Source organism: Pteronotus mesoamericanus, unplaced genomic scaffold, assembly GCF_021234165.1.
Source record: "Pteronotus mesoamericanus isolate MK-2021 breed Mesoamerican mustached bat unplaced genomic scaffold, CSHL_Meso_final contig_58, whole genome shotgun sequence".
Classification (NCBI taxonomy): Eukaryota; Metazoa; Chordata; class Mammalia; order Chiroptera; family Mormoopidae; genus Pteronotus; species Pteronotus mesoamericanus.
Window position 1 is genome coordinate 6941936 of NW_026555205.1, and position 20704 is coordinate 6962639.

General features: G+C 44.5%; 1 protein-coding gene across 2 annotated transcripts in view; it reads right to left on the minus strand.

Annotated features, from left to right (window-relative positions):
• Window positions 1-20191, minus strand: part of TMEM164 (transmembrane protein 164) — a 214073-nt gene extending 193882 nt beyond the window's left edge. For both annotated transcript variants that reach the window (XM_054580368.1, XM_054580367.1), the window contains exons 1-2: window positions 20133-20191; window positions 19133-19802 (exon numbers count right to left, since the gene is read on the minus strand). In XM_054580368.1, the coding sequence (XP_054436343.1) occupies window positions 19133-19522 (390 nt within the window). In that variant the 5' untranslated portion in view covers window positions 19523-19802; window positions 20133-20191. The remainder of the gene's footprint in view (window positions 1-19132; window positions 19803-20132) is intronic.
• Between the last annotated feature and the right edge of the window lie 513 nt (window positions 20192-20704).

A 20704-nucleotide genomic window follows, 5' to 3' on the forward strand; every position in this document is an offset into this window, starting at 1 on the left:
AAAAGGCACAGGCTTGGCCTACTTCTGGCACCCGTCCCACAAGCTGTGTGAGTCAGGATGAGTCAGTTAACCAAGCTTAGTGTGAGGTCCACTAAGTACAGTTGCTATGACATTTTAGATCTCAGACCTCTCCCAATAGGCTAGCAACTAACTAGCAAGCAACTGGATGAGCACTTTACTATTAATCACCGGGAATATAGAGGAGGAAATCACGTGTATGGAGGTATTGTCAAACATGCGCGCGCGCGCGCACACACACACACACACACACACACACACACACACACACACACACACACAAGCTTCCATGGGCCCGTTTAGGCTCAGAACACATTTAATCCAACCTTTCTACACTAGTGGTTTCTAATCCTGGTTGCACATTTGAATCACTTGAGGAATTTTAGAAAATGCTTATGGCCAGGCCCAAGCTGAGACAGCTGTATAAGAATGAGGTGGAGGAAACAGACATTAGTATTTTTTAAACAATTCCTTAGTGACTGTAAGGTGCAGCCAGGGTTGAGGACTCCTGGCCTCCACCTTCTCCATCTCCACGTCTAGTCATAAATTTAAGGATACGTCCAATAGACAACTCAGAGACATACAGGAGTCACAAAAATTCCATTTTGGTCACTCACAAGACTATTCTCTGACCCATGAAGATAAGTCTGTCACTGCCAAAACAGGCGGGGAAACCAATAACTAGACCAAAAGAGGCTTCCTTAACCCTCAGTTAGTCAGAGAAGGCAATTAGTTATACCAATTTATGCCCCAGCCATTCCATTTATTAAAGGCTTAATCAGCCTGAGATCTCATCGTTTTGGGGGAAGCTTTTCTTCCCCTAAAACTGATATTTAGTTTGCCCTTTCTCAACTGCCCTACACTGTGCCTCATACTCACTTTCCTTATAGCTCTAAAGGTTCTCGACTCCCTCTGCAGCTCAGCACCCAGTCAGACCTGCCCGTGCTGCACTCCTCTGCCTCTTGGCCACTTCCTGCCCCTTCTACTTGTCCTGTCCTCTTTCCACTGAGCCTCCTGGGCCTGGGGTGGCTGCCTCATTCCAGCAGTCCTCTTTCCATGCCCCCTGCCACAGCTCCAGCAGCCACACAGGCAGCAAAGCTCCTGTAAGCACAGCCTCCAAACACATGCATTCTCAGTTGCCAGATCTTCTCTCATGAATTGGCTTCCTTCATCCATTGAATCTCTTCTGCAGACACTGTTGTCCCAGGCTCCCAATCATTTTTTTTCCTTTCATTAGAAAATAATTTCTTCTTAGTTACTAAAGAAGTGTGGACTTACACCAAATTCAAAAAATACAGAAATGTGTTAAGTAAAAAGTGAGTGTCCCCTTATCCTAATCATTCAGGAGTAAGCACTATTTGGTATGCAGTTGACCCTTAACAATAAAGCCAAACCCCCACGCAGTTGAAAATCCATGTTTAACTTTTGACTCCCCCCCTCAAAACTCAGTCATCCTTCAGTATCCATGGGGGATTGGTTCCAGGACCCCACCGAAGATACCAAAATCCATAAATGCTTAAGTCTCATATAAAATGGCATAGAACAATTCATATAGTCAGTCCTACAAAAAATCGCAGATTCCCAACTGTGGATCAAAAATACTGTTTCCCATCATCAGTTGGTTAAATCCATGCATGAAAAACCTGGGGATATAGAGGGCCAACTGTGTACCTGTTTAAAAAATAGCTGTATATAAGTGGACATGCACAGTTCAAACCCACGTTGTTCAAGAGTCAACTGTATACTCTTCTAGACTTTTGCAATGTGTCCAGAAAAATGCACATATAAAAGTTTGTTTGCTTTCTTAGAAGAATAGGTTTCTATCATACACAGTGTTCTACTACTTGCTTTTAATTTTAACAATATATTGTAAAATTATTTCTAAGTGAATACAGATATCAGCCTTTGTATTGTTAAAAGCTGCACAATATTCCACTGGCCACATTTTTCATTCTGCTACTAGTGGGCTGTTTCCCAACGTTATTTGCCAATTCTGATGCCATAAATCTTCTTGCATGCAACTCTTCACACATGAATATCTCCAGGGTAACTATTTAGAAGTGGATGGGTGGTTGGCAATAGGACCAGCCTATAGGTGTCAATTTCAATTGCCTTTTCTCAAATCAATCTGGCCCCAAACTCTCTGCACACATGTGTGTCTCACATGACACACAGGACCTACTCAAGCTTCCTGAAACTCCTTCCTCTCTCAGGTCTTCTTCCACTTCCTAGATGACTGCATCACTGAGTATTTTTTTTTCTGCCTCCAAAATTACACAGAATATTTTTCTTCATTCTCTTTCCTAGTTTGCATGACGTCCTCATCTTCTCCTCCTCTCGCTTCTTTAAACAAATGCCTCCTAAATCAACATTTCTTCTAGCCTTAGCCACATCTCAATTGCCTGCTAGGCATTCCAACATCAATGTCTCAGACATCTAAAACTCAACACACCCCCAAATGAGCTTATGACCTTTTCCTCTAAGCCTCAGTTTCCTTATCTGAAAAAACAAAGGGCCTAGACCAGACTCATTTTTTATATTAGGACTCCAGTATGCACTACATGTTGTAGAGATAAAAAAATGAATAAAAACACAGACCTTGCATTCGGGGAACACACAATGTAAGGAGTTGGGAAGATACATAAATAATTATGTAATACAAAGTAGAAAAATGCTAACATACACACGAGTGCCTAAATTTGGCATGGAGGCTTAAAGAAAGCTTCCCAAGGGGGAATATCTGGGCTAAACTTTAAATAATGACTAGCATTTCAATAGGAAGATAGAATAAAAACTACTTCTGGCTGAAGGTTCAGCATAGACAAAAATATAAACTCAAGGGAAGCATAGAAGTGCACGGCACACCTATGGAAGAATGTAGTAGAGAACAGGGCTAGGAAGAATAGTTAAGACCAAGTTCATAAAAAGTCCTGAATCTTATCATCAGGAGTTCAGGCTTTCTCTAATGTGTTGATCTACTTGCCAGCCCTATTCTATATGATAATTCCAAGTGACTGATAGATAGTAGCTGCTTAAAATGTTATGCCAAGAAAGATTTTGAACTTACATGGAGACTCATTGGGAAAGGGTGTGTATGAGCGATTAGCAAAGTTGTTCTGTGCACCATAAGGTGCAGTAAGTCCTTACTTAATGTCATCTATTGGCTCTTAGAACTGCAGTGAAACAACATATAAGGAAACCATTGTTGCACTAGGCTAATTAATATAAACAAGATTTAAGTTCCTATGGCATCTCATCGATGTTATAAGAAAATGACATTGAACAGAACAAGGTTATTTGGGAACCTTCTGTATATGCATATGGTGCAAGGCAATAGGTAGCTATCAGGTAGCTATGGAAGTTTTTTGAGCAAGAGAATGGCATGACCCATATGTGTTTTACTAGTACCATTCTGGCAGCAGTAGTGCAGGAAGACAACTAGGGAAGGGAAGCTCAGTAAGGAGGCTGCTGTAGTAAGCCAGAGGATGATATTGATGATGATGATTATGATGATAAACAACCAGATGAACAAGAGCAGACGAATCAAAGAACAAAAGGAAGAAAAAGAAAAAGGAAGAAAAACCCTACAAGGTGGAAGACATCATGAATGCCAGAATTAAGATGACGCAGACTGTGGTGATGGAAGGGAAGAAAAGGGGGAAATGGAAACATGTCAAGGTTTCAAGGGATTTAACCTGAGTCCCTAGGTGGACTCCAATGTCATTAGCTAAGATAGGAGCACTGAAGGAAGAGTATCATTGCTTTTCATTTCAAATCCTTCCACCACTTCACTTGGGATGCATGGCTTCAAGGCTTTCGAATACCCTTGAGTACACTGGAAGGGAAAAAGCATGATAGGCATTGCTCGATGGCCTTGGCATTTATATAATATATAAACTTAGAGTTCTTCCTTCTTGCCAGATCACCAAAGAAATGTCCATGAATAGAAGATCCTAGAAACAGTGGGCTAATAAACCTTCGAGTGTTCATGCTCTCAAAAGATCATCCTTCCCATTTAGTTAGAGCTCACCTTATTTCCACTGATTCTCACGCTTAACCCTATGAGTCAGGAAGAACAATGATCTTGTTCTTTAGTTAGAGCTACCTTACAGATAACAACCATAAGTCATATTTACTAAGCAGTTATTATGCACCAGACACTCTTCTAAATACTTTACATGTAGTCACACATTTAATTCTCACAAGAAGTCCACAAAGTAGATACGATTAGCCCCAATTTACAGGGAAGAAGGCAGGCCCAGTGATGTCAATTAACTTGCCCACAGTCACACAGCTAGAAAGCAGCAAAGCTGGGATTGGAACCTGGCCAGTCTGTCTCCAGAGCCTGCACTTTTTTTGGAACCAGTAAGAAGTCATTTTAATCACAGCAAATCCATAGGCCTTTTAAAACTGGAAATTACAATTAAACATGTCCAAATGGCATAATTGGGATGCATATTTTATGTTTTAAGAAATTGAAGCTCTCACTATTAGGAGGTGGATCACATTGTACAGCTTGGTGAACTCATAATATTTTGCTTGACTCAAAATTGGACTTTATAATCTATCAAGAAGATCCACATTACCCTCATTCCTCTAGTCCCATCCCCCCAGTCTTATCATGTGACCCAGGCTATCTGATACCCAGGTTCTGACCCCATCTGGAGGGATTCTTTGCACTAATGCCTGTGTGAAGGTGGGGCTTTCTATTACACAAGGTGCAAACCACTGTCGCCACCTTTGGGGACCGGTGTCATCTTTAATGTTCACATGGTTATTTTTATTGTCACTTCAGCACAGACAGAATCCAGTAGAAGGCATGGCCACGTATATCAATACATTGTAGCCACACCAGAATATACTTTTATTTTGTTGTTCTCCACAGTAATCAAAGTAAGTGTCATCTTTAATCAGAGTAGCCAACACATATATCCCACTGACTAAGTGCCAGGTGCGGTTGCTGACAACAACCCTACAAGGTGCAGGTACTGTTGTCATCTCATTTTAGAGGCTGAAAATGAGGCGGAGAGAATGAAGAGATTTCCCCAAGGTTTCCTGGTTCAGAAATGACAGGGCCATGATGTCAACCAGATGTTGCAGAGCCTGTATTCTGAACTACCACACTATGTGCCTTATTGTATAAGATTGAGGCACACGGAGTCTCCTAATTAGCCAAAACAACTAGGTTCTGTCAACTAGTCAGTAACGAAACCTATCACCAAAGCCCAGGTCTGGCTGGCACTGAATCCAGTGCTCTTTCTATTACTCTTCATTGTTTGCCAAGATGAACTGACCTCTCTCCTACTGCACTGGGAGATTATTTTGACCCTTTTCCTCTTTGGCCTTTGTCACCTCTGCTAAACAAAGTCTCTGGGTTCTCATATGGTCCCTTGCCCTGAAGCCTCATATGACTGTTCAACAGGAATCAATGAAGGCCTCTATTTGGAGGAAGGAAGTCATGAACTCAGTTATATCTCAAGCTGAATGGGTCCTATTTCCAAACAACCACTATCTTGTGGCAGAACACACTGACTCTACACGCAGGCTCATTGAACACACGTCTCGCTGGACTAACTGCCCAGGGCAAGCAGCCAGCAATGGGAGCACTGGAGCCAAGCTTCTCTGTGAAAGAGAGGAAGCAAGGACAGAAAACCACATGGAAAAAGCAGATGCCTTTGCAGTCAGGTACAGAGGTTGCCTGCCACCGTGAAATCCTCATTTTCCAGGCTGCAACAGACAATGATGTTTAAAAACACACACACAAGATTTTTACTTCTCTACTAGTGAGCAAGACAAAAGTCCTGGTCCTTTTATGCTGGAATGATTAGGGATGGAAGGAGACCATGCACGGTGTTCTAGACACAGTGAACCAGGAGTCAGAAGACCCAGATCTGCTATTATCTAGCTATGACTTTGGGCAAGGCACTTCACCTCTCTGAGTCTCAGTTTATTCATCTGGAAAACTGAAGAGGTCAAACTAGATAATCTCTGAGGTTTCTCTCAGCTCTGAGTCGGTGCCACTCTATTCTAACAACCTTGAGAAAGTATTTCTAGAATGCTTCATCCAGTATCTGTAGTCAACCAAAGGTGAAATCAGTTTGAACCAAGGGAAGAATTAGATAAACAAGAATGACCTTTACGGAAGGCCACAAATGAGGTCGTACTTAGGCAGTATACTAAGCATAGTCCCTGAAGCGTAATATCTGCTCAAAAGTGTCACAAGTAATTTCATTACTCCTAACTTTTCAGAGAGTGTACAGATATAACCAAAATTTATAACAAATTCTTCCTCCTAAATTATTTTTTGCCCATCTGATGCCGTTTCAGGTTTACAGTGTTTAAAAGGTCCAAGGGGGGACCTTAAATGACCAGCAGCACCAACTGTCCTCAATGGCAATGGACAGGTATGACTGGAAAGTGAGAACCCAACCCCAAGGAAGGTAACAAGCAAATAAATGTGATAAGCCAGGATTAATTCTCAGCTCTCTGCAAACTGACTATGGAAAAGGGGGACGAAAAAACAACAGGTACAGACCACAGTGTACTCTGCAAATTGTTTTCAGGACAGACCCAAAGCAGGGAGTCAGAAATCTGGGAAGATGATCCTGGACATGTGTCCATCTGAGACAACACAGCACTGGCTGTGAGGTATGGCCAAACACCACACAACCAGTCAGGAGCCCAGGTGCTGCTGCACACTTCACATTCTTCTCCACAAATCTAATGCAGCCTTGGCCTAAAGGTCAACCCTGACCTCCTTGCCCAAGGCAACAACTCCCTGAGAGCCCTGCCTAGAAAGGACAGCCGATGGGGGGTGGGGCATTAATCTGTTCTCTTCACTCAATGGCCAGAAGCCTCACAAGCAAACACAGAAATTTGACCCTTGACTGTAGCTCGGTGCTGGCTTACAAGGCTATGCTGAGGAAAGCTGAAGTGGAAAGTCCAGTGAGCTGCCATGCAGTGGGATGGAAATCCAAAGGTAAAAGCAGCCCCTTTCCTTAGGGTGGCCTGATATTCCTCTTGGGACTGGGAGCCCAGGAAATAGGGGGAAATGCCCACATGAAGCAGCAGCAGGCAGCAGTGGTGGCTCGAGGGGCTGGATGTAAAAATGCTGAAGATAATAAGGCATTTATGCACATGACCCACAGCCACATTCCAGCAGGGAACAGAGAATAAAGTGCAGCAGACAGGCATGTACATGCTCAAGTGCCTGGAATTTAAAAAAGGAAACTCTTAACAAATGCAAACTGACGAGGAACTAGTGGTGATAGGAAGAGCACCCTTTGTTACCATCTCCCCTATGTCTTGGGACAAGTGACCTCTCACAGCTAACTTCTAAAGGCTGTTGTTTCTTTGGGTTGCTGTTTGTTTTATAAATGCCCTCAAAGCCAGCTCCTCCCAGGGAAGCAGAATAATCACAGAAAATATGACCTTAGCCTTCTCATTTCTCTCCACTCCGAGACTAAGGAACTGTGTATTTACCCACAATGCTTGGGAACATGCAGGAGGCCTTCCAATGGCCCTGGTGGGACGAGGCACCCCTCACTCCAAGGCTGTTAAGTTACATGACCAAGGCCTCAACCCTGGAAGGCTGCACATAAATAGGGGGCCTTCCTCTAGTGGCTGGTAGTTTAGGTTCCCAGAGCAAAGTCAGTTCTGAAAGAGAGTAGCTGGTCTTGAAAACGAGAGGTTTACCATATCCTGGAGACATAAGAATAATGGTTGATTTTTTTCTGTCCATCTGCTGATGTGTTAGTCGAAGCACAATGAAAATCTCTCCCGAGGAGCACATTTGCCACCACTGTACTTCTCCTCCAGTGAAGATACTGGTGTATTTTAAATTCTCCTTTCTCCTAGGAGCTCTGGTGGCAGCTCTTCCCCTCCAAAAATTACCTAACCCTGGTAACAGGTGGCACTTAAAAAACTTACATTTTCCTCAACTAAATGAAATATAATAAAAAAGTAAAAAATAAATCCACGCACCTGTCTCTGCCCACCCGCCTCCATGCCACTCCTTTCATACTTCTGTCATGGAGTCACCGGATTCCTAGACTACCAATCTCAAGAGAACTTACACCATGGAGCCGGCCCACTGATGAGAAGCAGGAATAATTAAGCCAACAGGTCCCTGGGCAGCCAAGCTTCCTGCCAGTGAGAGCCATCCTCCAAATTCTTCAGCTAGGACTGTGCAATTTAAAGGAACAATTATTCACAAAACTGTCCTTAGGTCTCAAGCAGCCAAGCCACCCTGCCCCACAGAGATTACTTGGGTGCCAACTTCATAGAACCAATACTTTTGCCCACTACATAAAACAAAGATGCCAAAGCAGCTTTTCTTGGGCGAGGTTCTTAAAACTGCCTTCCTATATCTAATCCCTATTATGTTACCCCAACATCAAGCACCCAAGTTCACAGCAGCAGCCACCACCATAATGATGGTAATCATCATTATCACAGCTAAAATTTATTGAGTCCTGGCTGGTGTGACTCAGTGGATTGAGTGCCAGCCTGCAAACCAAAGGGTCACCGGTTCGATTCCCAGTCAGGACACATGCCTGGGTTGCAGGCCAGGTCCCCAGTAGGGGATGTGTGAGAGGCAACCACACACTAATGTTTTTCTTCCTCTCTTTCGCCCTCCCTCCCCCTCTCTAAATATAAATAAAATCTTTTAAAAATTTTATTGAATGTTTACTCTGTGCTAGATATTATCTTAAGTGCTTTATTAGAAGTTTTTCATTTAATCCTCACAACAGCCCTTCAGGATAGGTATGGTTATTATTTCATTTTACAAATATGGAAACTTGGGCTCAGAAAGGTTAAGTAAATTTTCCAGGGTTACAGAGATAGTGGTCTGAACCCAGGCCTTTCCCACCCTACAGTCTCTACTGCTATCCAGTGGGCCACCACTGTCTTGAAATACATAGTAGTAATACTACTACTGTGAAGAACTGCTGACATTTGCCAAGTGCCCACAGTGAGCCAGACCTTCTGCCACATGCCTGATTTAAATTATTTCATTTAATCCTCACAACAACCGTATTAGGTAGGAACTATTATTATTCCCATTTTACAGACAAGTGAAATTGAGGTTCAGAGCTATTAAATGACATGCCTAAAATCATATGGTGATGAAGCTCAATAACAAACCCAGGAAATAGGGTCCAAAAGCTCCGCCCACTAAACTGTGCTTACATTAGGAAAAAGAGGCATTTCTACTGCCCTACATAGACCCTGCTGTATCCCAATCCAAGCCTACAGGGTTCCGGCGGGAATCTGGCAAGTCAATGCCAAGGAGGAAGGCTGTTTAGCCCTTCTGCGTACAGGCCAGCAACTGAGATCTGATTAATCTAGGAAGATGATCACAACTCTAAAAGTCTCTCATCACCTCCTTTTTCCCCTCAACCTGGTTTCTGAAGAAAGTACCTCATTTCCAGCAGTCTCTGCTAATGCTCTGCCCAGAACATCTAATAAGTGTTTACCCAGGGCTCCCAGAGCCATAGTTAAAGGCCTTAATGTGCAATCCAGCTCTGCGCCTTATTTAATCAGCACCTGAATGAAATGTCTTTTTTGCTAGCAACAGCCAGAGCACAGTTGGCCAGAGTCGTTCTGCAAACACAGCCTGTCCACTGGCAAGGGCAATTCAATTCACAGGCAAAATACACTTTGAGTTTATGCCAACGGTGGTGTGTAATGGAGACAGGGAGACTGAAGGCATAAGGATAGAATTAGAATGGGTTCATGCTGCCTTCCTCCTCCAGATAATGTTGCCTCTCCTTCTTCTACCCACCTAAACACCCGCCCACAGGGCATAATTTGGACTGTTTCTGTCAACAGCCCAAATCCTCTCTAACCTCCTAGCTTCTGCCATCTAGTCCCTCCCCACAGAACCACCCAGCCCAGGACAAGACTCATCCCTTCTTCCTTCTGACATTTCCTCCAGCAGCTACTGGAAAGGAACCAGAGCCAACTAAGACATCCCCCAAACCCTCTCCGCTCAGAAGCTCAGGCTGGCAGTAGGTCTAAGTCCCTTGACATACCACACACTGCCAGATATTCAAGCCATGTCCTGTTTAACTGGCAGAGACCTGGGTAAGCAAAGAGGACTGGCACCCAGACAAGGAGGAGTCCTCTCCAAGCTTTCAGATTTAACCGCTGAGCCCAAGCACCTTAGAGGCAAACTAACTCTGGGGGATCAGCAAGTAGGCTAGCAAAATGCGGATAACCCCAGTTCCCTGGGAGGGACAGGTTGGGGAAGAGGCAAAAAACTGGGCAAGGAACATGGGAAAGGCCACTACTCAAAAACATTGGGATATACCTCACCATTTGGAGATCAATTCAGGATAACAAGGCCCTTTTTAAAAGTCATCCTCTCCCCCATGCCCAGGTGAGTCTATGGACCATTCGCACTTCAGTATGAATGTCTTAAATGGAACTGCTTTCTTCCTAGTTCCCTCTTAGATATCACCTCCTCAGGGGCACTGGGCATTTTGAATTGTAGAAGAGATTGTTTTGGAACTTGGAGTACTCTGGTTGGAGGCAAGCTTGCATGGGGTAGGTGGGGGAAGGGACTTGGAAGCAGAGAAGAAGGGATAAGAAAAAGAAAGGATAGCATCCCGTTTCAGGAGTTCTGCTATGGCCTTCAGTGGGGACATCAAGCATTCTGTGAGCCATTAAAAATCATCTTGTGGTCACAGGTTGGATGTCTGCTATCTCATTTTCTATATTTAATGCCTGCTCACTCTTATCAATGTTCTGTGTGTCTGTCCTTGACAGTGTGAGCCCTCCTTGGGGCATCACAGAGAACACTATCTCACAGGCCTTTATATTGTTCCAAGGATTCAGGGACAACTGCAGCTTTCTTATTAACAGCCAAGAAACAACAGAATGTTCCTACAGTTTTACTTGGCGGGCCAAGGGAAAAATAAGAAGTCTGCCCCTAATAATAATACTCAAATGACTCCATGTTACAGTTGAGACATTTTCCTGTGAAAGACAAAGTAACTTTGCCTTTGCACATATTTCCTATGCCTTGAATTCTCTTCCTTCCTGCAACATCCAGCAAACTCCTACTCATTCATTCACACATGTTCATCGAACCCTATTAGAGGCACTAGAATGGAAAGTAAGACACACAAGGACCTCCTCTCTCATGGAACTAACGTGTTTCCATGATCCAACTAAAATGTCACCTCCTCTAGAAAGATTTTTTTTTACAATGATATGTTATTCTATTTTTTTCCATTGAAAATATTCTTTTATTTAAGTAAATATGATTTTATTTTTTTGTTCAAATACATTTGTCACCATCTTCCCCCCACCAGTCTCCCCCACCCCCACCACCTCCAACCCTCAATCTCCCCCAACACCCGGGCATCGCTCATGAGTCCCTGCCACACTTCCTGACTTTCCCCTTCCCTTCCTTTGCCCCGTCCACCCCTCCCTCCTTTCCTCTTGACTCTGTTGGTTTCTTTTTTCTTTCAGTGTTGCTGGTCTTATTTTCCTTGCATCTTTGTTTTGTTGGTTAGGTTCCACTTATAGGTGAGATCATACGGTATTTGTCTTTCGCCCCCTGGCTTATTTCGCTTAGCATAATGCTCTCCAGTTCCATCCATGCTGTCACGAAGTGTAGTAGTTCTTTTTTTTTCTTTCTGCTGCGTAGTATTCCACTGTGTAAATGTACCATAATTACACTAGAATAAAAAAGACCCTCTGTCCTCTATGCTTTGTTCAAATCTGTTACTGTACACGTCATGCTACAATTTAGTTGATCTCTTTTCTTGCCTGTCTCATCTAAACTGTGGACAATATGAGGACAAGGAATGTTTCTTATTCATCTTTGAATCTCTAGTGCCTGATACAATTTTTGACATATAATAACACTGGATAAATGTTCGCTAAGTGGACACAAAAATGAATAAATTCCCATGAGCATTTAAGAGTCCTGCAAACAGTAAACACGCAATAATTATGTGTCAATATTTTCTACTGTTAGTTCCTGAAGATCTTAGAGGTTGGAAGGAAGAAGAAGGACTATAGAAGGACTAGAAAGTGCTGAATGAGGCCTGGCTGAAATACTCCATTGACATAACTTCCATTCACCAAACAAGCCACCGGAACTGTAAAGCCATTTCACAATAACTTAAGGCCCTCAACCTCTAATTTCAGTCACATAATGTAACAGCTATATAAACACCGAAGTACTGCCAGAAGACTAAATGCCCTGCCCACAGGGCAGTTATGCCAGACAGGATGAGAATTTGAACCAACTTTCCACCTAAAACACTAACTACTAAATAATGTCTCTCAAAGTGGGGTCCAAAGTTCACCAGCACCAGAATTACTCAGGAGCTTATAATAAATGTAGATCCCCATCCTTGCCCTAAAACTACTCAGACTCTGTGTGGAGAGACATGCATCTACATTGTAACGAGCTTCCAAGGGGATCTTTCACAAAGAAAGTTCAAGAATCACTGCTCTCCGCACTCATAGTCTCTTTATGTCCACTCAGCCATGAGTGGAACAGCCATTGGCAGAAAAGGAGCACCTAAAACAAGACACCCTCAATTTAAAAAACCATATGAAAGATCATAGATGTGTTAAAGCTCAATGGGGGGAGCATCCTTTCACAATGTGTACCTATAATAAACCATCTTGTTGTACCCTTTAAATAATCTTACAGTATTCTTTGTTAATTACACCTCAATAAAGCTGAAAAAAATAAAGTAAAAATTTAAAGATGATATAAAAGACCAGGAGAGGTTGAGAAACTTGGCTGTTCTTGCAGAGGGTATTTTGATGAGGAATGATGGCAACCAGCTACCCAGTGAAAAATACTGAAGGGGAGAATGATGGAAAGTGAGTCACTAGCCTAATAACACTTTAAAAAAAATTTAGTAGGGCAGGGAGAGTAATGGGGGGAAAATGGGGACAACTGGAATTGAACAACAATAATTTTTTTTTTTAATTTTATATAATATTAAGAAGGACAAAAAGAAAGTAGGCATGTCCAGATGTCTACAAAGGGACTAAGACCAAGATCCGCCTGGCTGGTGTGGCTCAGTGGATTGAGTGCCAGCCTGTGAACCAAAGGGTCACAGGCTCAATTCCCAGTCAGGACACATGCCTGGGTTGTGAGCCAGGTCCCCAGTAGGGGGCATGTGAGAGGCAACCACACATTGATGTTTCCCTCTTTTTCTTCCTCAATTCCCTCTCTCTAAAAATAAATAAAATCTTTTTTAAAAAAGACCAGGATACAATGGCATAATTTCCTCATCGTTAGGCAGAAAATGGGTTGGCCACAGTTCTAATAACCAGCTGTTTGTGATGGAAATTCACCAAAATTATGTGTGAGCTGGAGCTGAAACTGCCTCTCTCCTCTGGTTATTTCAAAAAACAGACAGCAGATTCTCCTAATGGGTACAAGGAGACATAGGAACCATGCCCATGAGACCTCAAAGGAATACAGACAAGGCTAAGAGAGAGAAATAAAAAAGGGAATAATAAAGTCAGCTGTCAGTCATTCAGTCAGTCAGCATTATCTAGGCAGATATTAAACAATTAATGTGCATGCATGGTATTGTATTAAACTCCGCAGGGGATTACAAAGAAAAAGAAACACTATTCTTTTCTGATAAAAAACAACAACAAAAAAAAGTTATTCCTGCAAATAGTGGAGACTGAACAAACACGCAAAAACAAGCAACTGAGTCAAACACTCAAACACTTACAGAATTATCTGCATGTATACAAAAGTACGCTTCAAAGATCCAAAAGTCTGAAGAATGCTCAGAGAGTTTGGAAAGGAAGACAAAAGGTGTTACTAAAATGACTGGAATAAGTGGAGATTGGTCAAGATCATCTGCAAAGTTTCATGGAGGAAAATCTTCAGAGGAGCAGCTACAGAGCGGAGGAACACATGGCAAATCCCATGAAGACGACAACAAAGATGACATATTTATGGCAAAGGGATAAAAATTCAGGGACCTTGTGGATTACCCCCTGAGTAGGAGCCAGCAACATGCCGTTACACAAAAGCAATCCCCATGATGGGTTATATTAATAGGTGCACGGTGAGAGAAGGCTGGCAAGTGTATCTTTCCTCTTATCTAGCTGTGGGCTAGGCCTCCGGTTTGTTTTAGCATCCACTTTTATAGGCTGTGCATTAGAAGGGTATGCAGGCAAGGCCAGGATCCATAGAAAAGCAACAGGAAAGATTAGAGGAATGGATTCTAATGGCTATCAAGAAAGGTGAAAAAGAACTGAGGTTTGCCAGTTTCTCAGTCTGAGGTCAAAATATATTAGTCATCTACCAGCTTTGATCAGCTTTGTCCAGTTTCTCTGTTTAAGTGACCACAGAGCTATTCAGAGGATTAAAATGCTTTGTTTGCTTGGGGCCCATTTCATGGAGAAGAGAGGGATACGAAACGGTTAAATAATTTGCCCAGGTTCTCTAGTAAGCAATGAGCTCAACTGGCATCATAATTTTAAATCCCAGAGCTGTCTGCAAGCTGTTTAATCCACCAATCCACACCATTTCTCTTTACAATGGATACCCCCAAAAGACCATAACAATGAAAGATGTAAAAATTCTCTGAAAATTTCCACGTGGGAAAAATAAAGTAAAAAAGATTGTCATGCCTCACTGCTGAGGCCCTTATAAACATCATCCCCTTGTGTTCCCCTAGACTGATGACACAGGACAGAGTCCATCTGATAAGCTGTCAGCAGATGGCTAGATCCCTCATTGTACCCATTACCCACCGACATAAATTCCAAGCAGGAGTTGTTATCCACGCTCCAGACAACAGACGGGGATGAGGAGGTGTGGCTGGTCTGAAGTCAAAAAGAGGGGGTGAGCACACACACAAAAAAATCCTAGTTCTCAAATCCATCAGGTTTTCTGTAAAACAAATCCATCACAGAGCAAATGGAGCACACTGGTGTATACTCAGCTAGTTCCAAAAGGTAATACAAAAAGCTCAGGACTGTTTACAGTATGTGCCATGCTATACTTTCTGCAACGAGGGTGGAAGGAAATCAAATGATGAACCAAAATCAGGTAAGTCATAGTTTGTGGAAGTCAGACTTCTAATATATTGTAAAAAAAGACAGAAAATCAAACAGCAAACGGCAACTCTAAAAAATAATGGGGCTAACTCAATATTACTGGCTAAAAACCAGTGGCTTGGGGTTATGGAGATAATAGCATCAATTATTATTTGCCAAATGTCCAGCCTAATCCAGGCCGCCTTATGTACATACAACACTGAGGGTTAAATGCACTTACTGAGCCTCACTAAGTTCAGTGGCCCGTCAGGAGATGTTGACACAGACACATACAGAACTGACAGGAATTGGATTATTAGAGAAGACATTCAAATTATGATTTTTTTTTGTTAAGTTTCTAAGGCAGAGACAATATAACTGTACCTAAGAGAGATAAAGGGCGACTAAGACCACTGGTCTTTACAAATACAATCAGTCAAGGTGTCTGGCATTTTAACCCTTCTGTTGAGAAATTGTAGATTTTAGGGCTTAAATAGCTATGAGACTCTCTTTCTGATAAAGCCCCAATTCCCACTGTGGCAGCTCAGTTCTTAAGCCACCTCTGCCACTAACTTGGCTGGGTGATTTTTGGTAAACAGCGTAATCACTCAGTAAATTCATTTCCTGTCACCCACACATGCCAAACTACTGTGCACAAGAGGACGAGCCATGCTTGAAGAACCAGTTATTGGTGTAATTGGTAAATGCCACTGATATTCAGCAGGGAGTTTAACAATGGTGCTGCTTACTGATCCTGCTTGAGGGTCCAGCTTGAATTTAGATATGAGATGAATGCTGCTTCACTCATACAAACCTGTATCAGTCCACAGTCCCAGGGCCTCTGAGAAATCAGACAACACCAAAAAGAAACCTGACACAAGGAGTATTAATCAAGAACAGAACTTGGGCACAAAAACTGCCCTTCTGAATGCTTCTGAAGCTGGCAACATGGCTAAGGGGAGGGTCTGTGCTACAAGATTTTGAGAATTAAATATTTTACAGACTGCAAAATGGGAGATGGGAAAACTAACCAACTTCCCTCCAACTCTTCTATTTCCTGGCCTAAAGCATACCATCCTTGTTATAGACAGACCTGCACTGATTCTGAGGAACAAGCCTTTCTATAAAGCCAAAGTTGAGTCATCCTGTTGCAAGACATACATGAGAAATATTTCTGCTAAGCTCTCCCTTTTATTTCAGCTAATGGCTCCCTTCCCTTGTCAGGACCTGTGAACTCCATAGAATTTACTGCCATAATATAGCCCAATTTGGCTAAATGACTTGCCAAAGCATTTATTGGTACTCAATATCTCCCCTTTGGAATATACATAGTCACAGGAAACATTTTAACATCTCTTTCTCCAGGCTCAAGCCTTTCTATCATAACCTTAAATAGATAATATATGCAAAAATGCATTAAAATAAATAGCAAAGTAGTAGATGACTGTAAGGTAATATTAACCATACTTACTATCATTAGTCATTGCGGCAACCAAGTCAGAAAACTTTTCCACCATCCGTTGTGAATTTTTTTTTTAAGGACTCACATCAACTTTTTAAAATCCACACATCCATGCTTCCCAGGAAGAGCCATAGGTAGGGTATGGAACATTGGATACATCAAAGACTAAGTCCCCCAATAGGCCAGAAGTTACTATTTAAATGACACAGAGTAGCGACGTAGAAGTAAAGGGTAGAGGAGTCTAATCCTGAATGACCTCAAGGATTCCTCAGCATAACTGTTCAGAGCTTGAGCTATTCACAGGACAACAGAAAATACACAGGTGACAGTCCATGGTCCCCCAAATATCCATCTCTCTGCAGCAGACATCTCTAAGTGCCATCATCATCTACATATACCTTCAAGGGTGACCTGGTCAGGTTAATAGGTTAACTTCTCTGGTGAGACAGAGGTAGTAGCAAAAGATTAATAAGGATGAAAGATGAACAAGTCCACCCGACCTCAGGAGAGAAGAAACGAGTTTCCTTTTTCTACCCGAAAAGGCCAAAATCATTTCTAGAATAGTTATTTGTTGCATCCCCAGCCATTGCTTAATGGACAAAAGAATCACAGAACATAGGCTGTCAAGAGCTAGAAGTGAAACTCTGCCTAATTTTGCAGATGAGCAAACTGAGGTCCAGGAACAGTACTTTCCCCAAAGTTACACAACTATTTAATGCCACAACTAAGTCTCCACGGTCTTCTAAAAACCTCTAAAAACCTTTCCACTAAAAACTATGGTGCTGCCAGGTTTGACATCATCACACCAGCAGCAGCTCCAGTCAGGCTGAATTTAGTCCTTTGTTGACCTTCTAGATATGTGGCTGCCAGAGGCCTCAAGACCCCTTTGTGGAAGAGGTACCCTCTGACCCTGACCACCTGCCATCCAAAAAAAGCACTCCTGTCCCAAGAGCCTCATGCAGCAGCGGCTGAGATGTGTTGTTTCCTCTCATTAACAAAAAGACCATTCATAAAAAAAAAAAAAGAAAAAAGAAAGAAAGAAAGAAAGAGGACTGGCTCAAATTTAACACAGAAGGTCTAGCTGGGAGAGCCCTGGATTTCCTTCCTGTGAATGGCATCACTTCCCAAGAAGCTCTCTCTTTAAAAAAAATGCTGCCCCCTCCATCCCTGCTTGATGATGTGAGCCACACAAACAATAGCAGCCTCTTATTCCAAAGCTATCTGCACCTTTGTCACATTTACAAAACGGGAAGGGCTTGAGGCCATTTACCACATTTCACAGATTGGGAAATCGAGGCCAGGAACCTGCAAGCAAAGGAGCTCCCAGAAACACAGAGGTAGCAAGCATGTGGGGCCACAAGTAGGCATTGCCATGCTGATCAGCCTCAGCTTCCCCACAGCGGCTGTCCTGACATTCCACTGACAGGTTGCAAGCCTAGAGGGGGTGAGTTAGCTTTCCTACCCAGATGATAGTTCATCTTTTGGCTACAGATAAAAGAATTCGCTCTCTCTGGGCCCTCACCAGGCCTGTAACATGGAGACAATATTCTTAACCTGCTGCCCCACACAGGGCTGTCACAAGTCTCCTGAGAATAACCTACAATTACAAAAGCAAGGTTCTAATAACTGTCCCTGAATAAAAGACGCCAAGTTTTCAAAACTGTCCCTGAATAAAAGACGCCAAGTTTTCTACCACCTGAAAATTTAAAAAAAGTTTTGTTTCCCTTTCTCCTCTTCTTTCTCCTCCAAGATTTTATAGTTTTAGAACACCTCTTCACACAGAGTACAGAAAGACAGTCTCACTCTTGGTCTTCAACCACATTATTTTTATGTATCTGGCACTCTCCTTTTCAATCTCATTTGTTTTTCTTAGCACAGCTAATGGAAGGTGAAGAAATCAGCTCTGAGTGCTCCTGGGCCATGACCACAGGAGATAGAATAAGAGTGATAAGACAGAGAGGTTTGCAAAAAATAATAATAAATACCCTCTCACCATGGATAGAAATCACCAACCCAAAGTTCACAAGTCAGCCTGGGGCCTGTTTCAGAGTGTACTTAGTAAGGGCTCGGTGCTGCTCCAACCCTCAGAATTCAAAGGCAGACCTCACCCTAGGAGCATAAACTCCCAAATAAAAGAATAATTAAGGGAAACCTGTAGAAGTATTTCTCCAAAGTACCATCATGGAGACAAGGAACCTTACGTGACCACCTCCAGGAAAGAAATGTCACCAGGCCTCTGGGAATTAACTGTGACAGAGGGCATGAGGGCTGGGCCATGCTCTCCAGATGTGATTCAGAAAGGGCACCTGGCTGGGGCTGGACTTCCTGCTTGTGAAAGGCCCCAGCAGGTCTGGGAGGGGACAGGGGGCCAGCCTGAGTGCAAGTTGGCTCTGGCACTATGCTTCTCCCCTCTAGTGTCAGGCTGATGTATTGTACAGAGGTGAAGGAAAGCAAAATCTAACATAGGCACAAAGACAGCAGATCTTTGGAAAATCATATTTAAGGGTTCCACTTTCTGCAGGGATGAGGTGCTCTACACTGTTGAGCGTCTTGAGCACACAAATGACTTATCACTAAGGTCGCCCAGGAAAAATTCAACAAACTCACATGCATCATGGTGACCAGGTGACAGGGGTTGAGCAGGTAGATGACGGTCTTGGTGGCGAACTTAAAGCCCACCTCCACCCCGAAGGTCAGGCACAGGGCTACTAAGAGCAGATTCTTGCTCAGGCTCTCCTTGCCTTCCTCTGGCCGCTGGGTCACCTGCTCTGGCTGGCAGCCACGGCCATCCCTACTGTCCTCCTTCGTCTGCCTCAGGATGTGCCGCAGAGCCACCAGGATCTCCAACAGGGCCACGGTCAGGACCACCACACTTTCCAGCAGCCGCTGCTGCCAAGAGAGGAAGGCAGCACAGTCGGGGCCCCCATTGCCTGCAAAGCTGGGGTCCACGCCCCCATAGAGCCAGTCCAGAAGACTTTGGTAGCTATACCGGGACATGATAGGAAGTGGTTCCCCTCAACCACCGTGCAGGAAACAAGAGTGAGATGGAACACAAGCTCAGAGAGTTGCTCGGGTGGCGGGACCTGTACGGAGGGCACACCCCCACACCCGCACTCCACTCCAGACACGGGGGCACCGACAGCAGGGGAGGGGAAGCTACGTTCGAGGCCTGGGGTAAAGTGCTGGCTCTAACTTGTCCCCACGGCTGTCTGGGGGGCCCCCCGCGTTTCTCCAGTGGCCACCAACGAGGCAGGGTTGAAACGAGCCGTTGGCCAATCTAAAAGGAGAGGAAAAAAAAAAAGGTCTCAAAGAGGCAATTGCATCGGGAATTACGAAGCAGGGTAGGGTAACTAGCGAGGGAAGAAAAAGGGAACCGGGATAGTGGCGAAGCAAGCAGGGGTCAAGGGAAGCCGGAGGCCAAGTGTTTCAGGGCCGAAAGGACTCGGCCGTGCCGCGGGAGCGAACCAGGGGGTAACGGGATGAGAAGGGAGGGTACACGCAGAGGCCAGGAGAGGAACTAGCAGGGACAGGTAGTCGGGGAGGGCAGCGGGGATGGCAGGGACGCCGGACTCCTCCTCTCACGCACTCGCCACAGGGAATCACTTACTCCTGCAACCGCGTGGCCGTCTCTGCCCCCAGCTAGCAACTTCGCCGCAGTCCTGTCCCTCCGGCCAATTTACAGCCGTCCGGGTCTAGCCGCCCGTCTCCGGGTACACCCCCGAACCCCCTGCTCCACCTCCGGCTCCCGCCCTCAGGGCAGCACCTCCCCCACCCCGCGGCCCGCCCGGGACCTGCCCCTTCGCGCGGGCAGCGGCGGGAGGAAGCCGGCAGGGAGAAAGGGAGGGAGGGAGAGAGGAAGGGAGGGAGGCCGGGCCGGCCGGGGGCTGGGCTATGGGCCGGCCCCCTCCCTCCGCCCCAGACCGCATCTTCCCGCACGTCACGCCCGGCTCCAGGAACCGGCCGCCGCATCCCTTGGGGTTCCACTCACCGGCAGCTTGGTCCGCCGCCCCGGCTCGGTCCACCTCTTGGCTCCCGCGCTCCCCGCACCGCGGCGCTCGTCTCCCCGGCGGCCGAAGCCGCCGCCGCCGCCTCGCGCGGCTCCTCCTCCTGTCTTCCTCCCCCTGCAGCCGCCGCGCTCGCTTCCTCCTTCTTCCCCTCCCTCTCTCCTCCCCCTCGAAG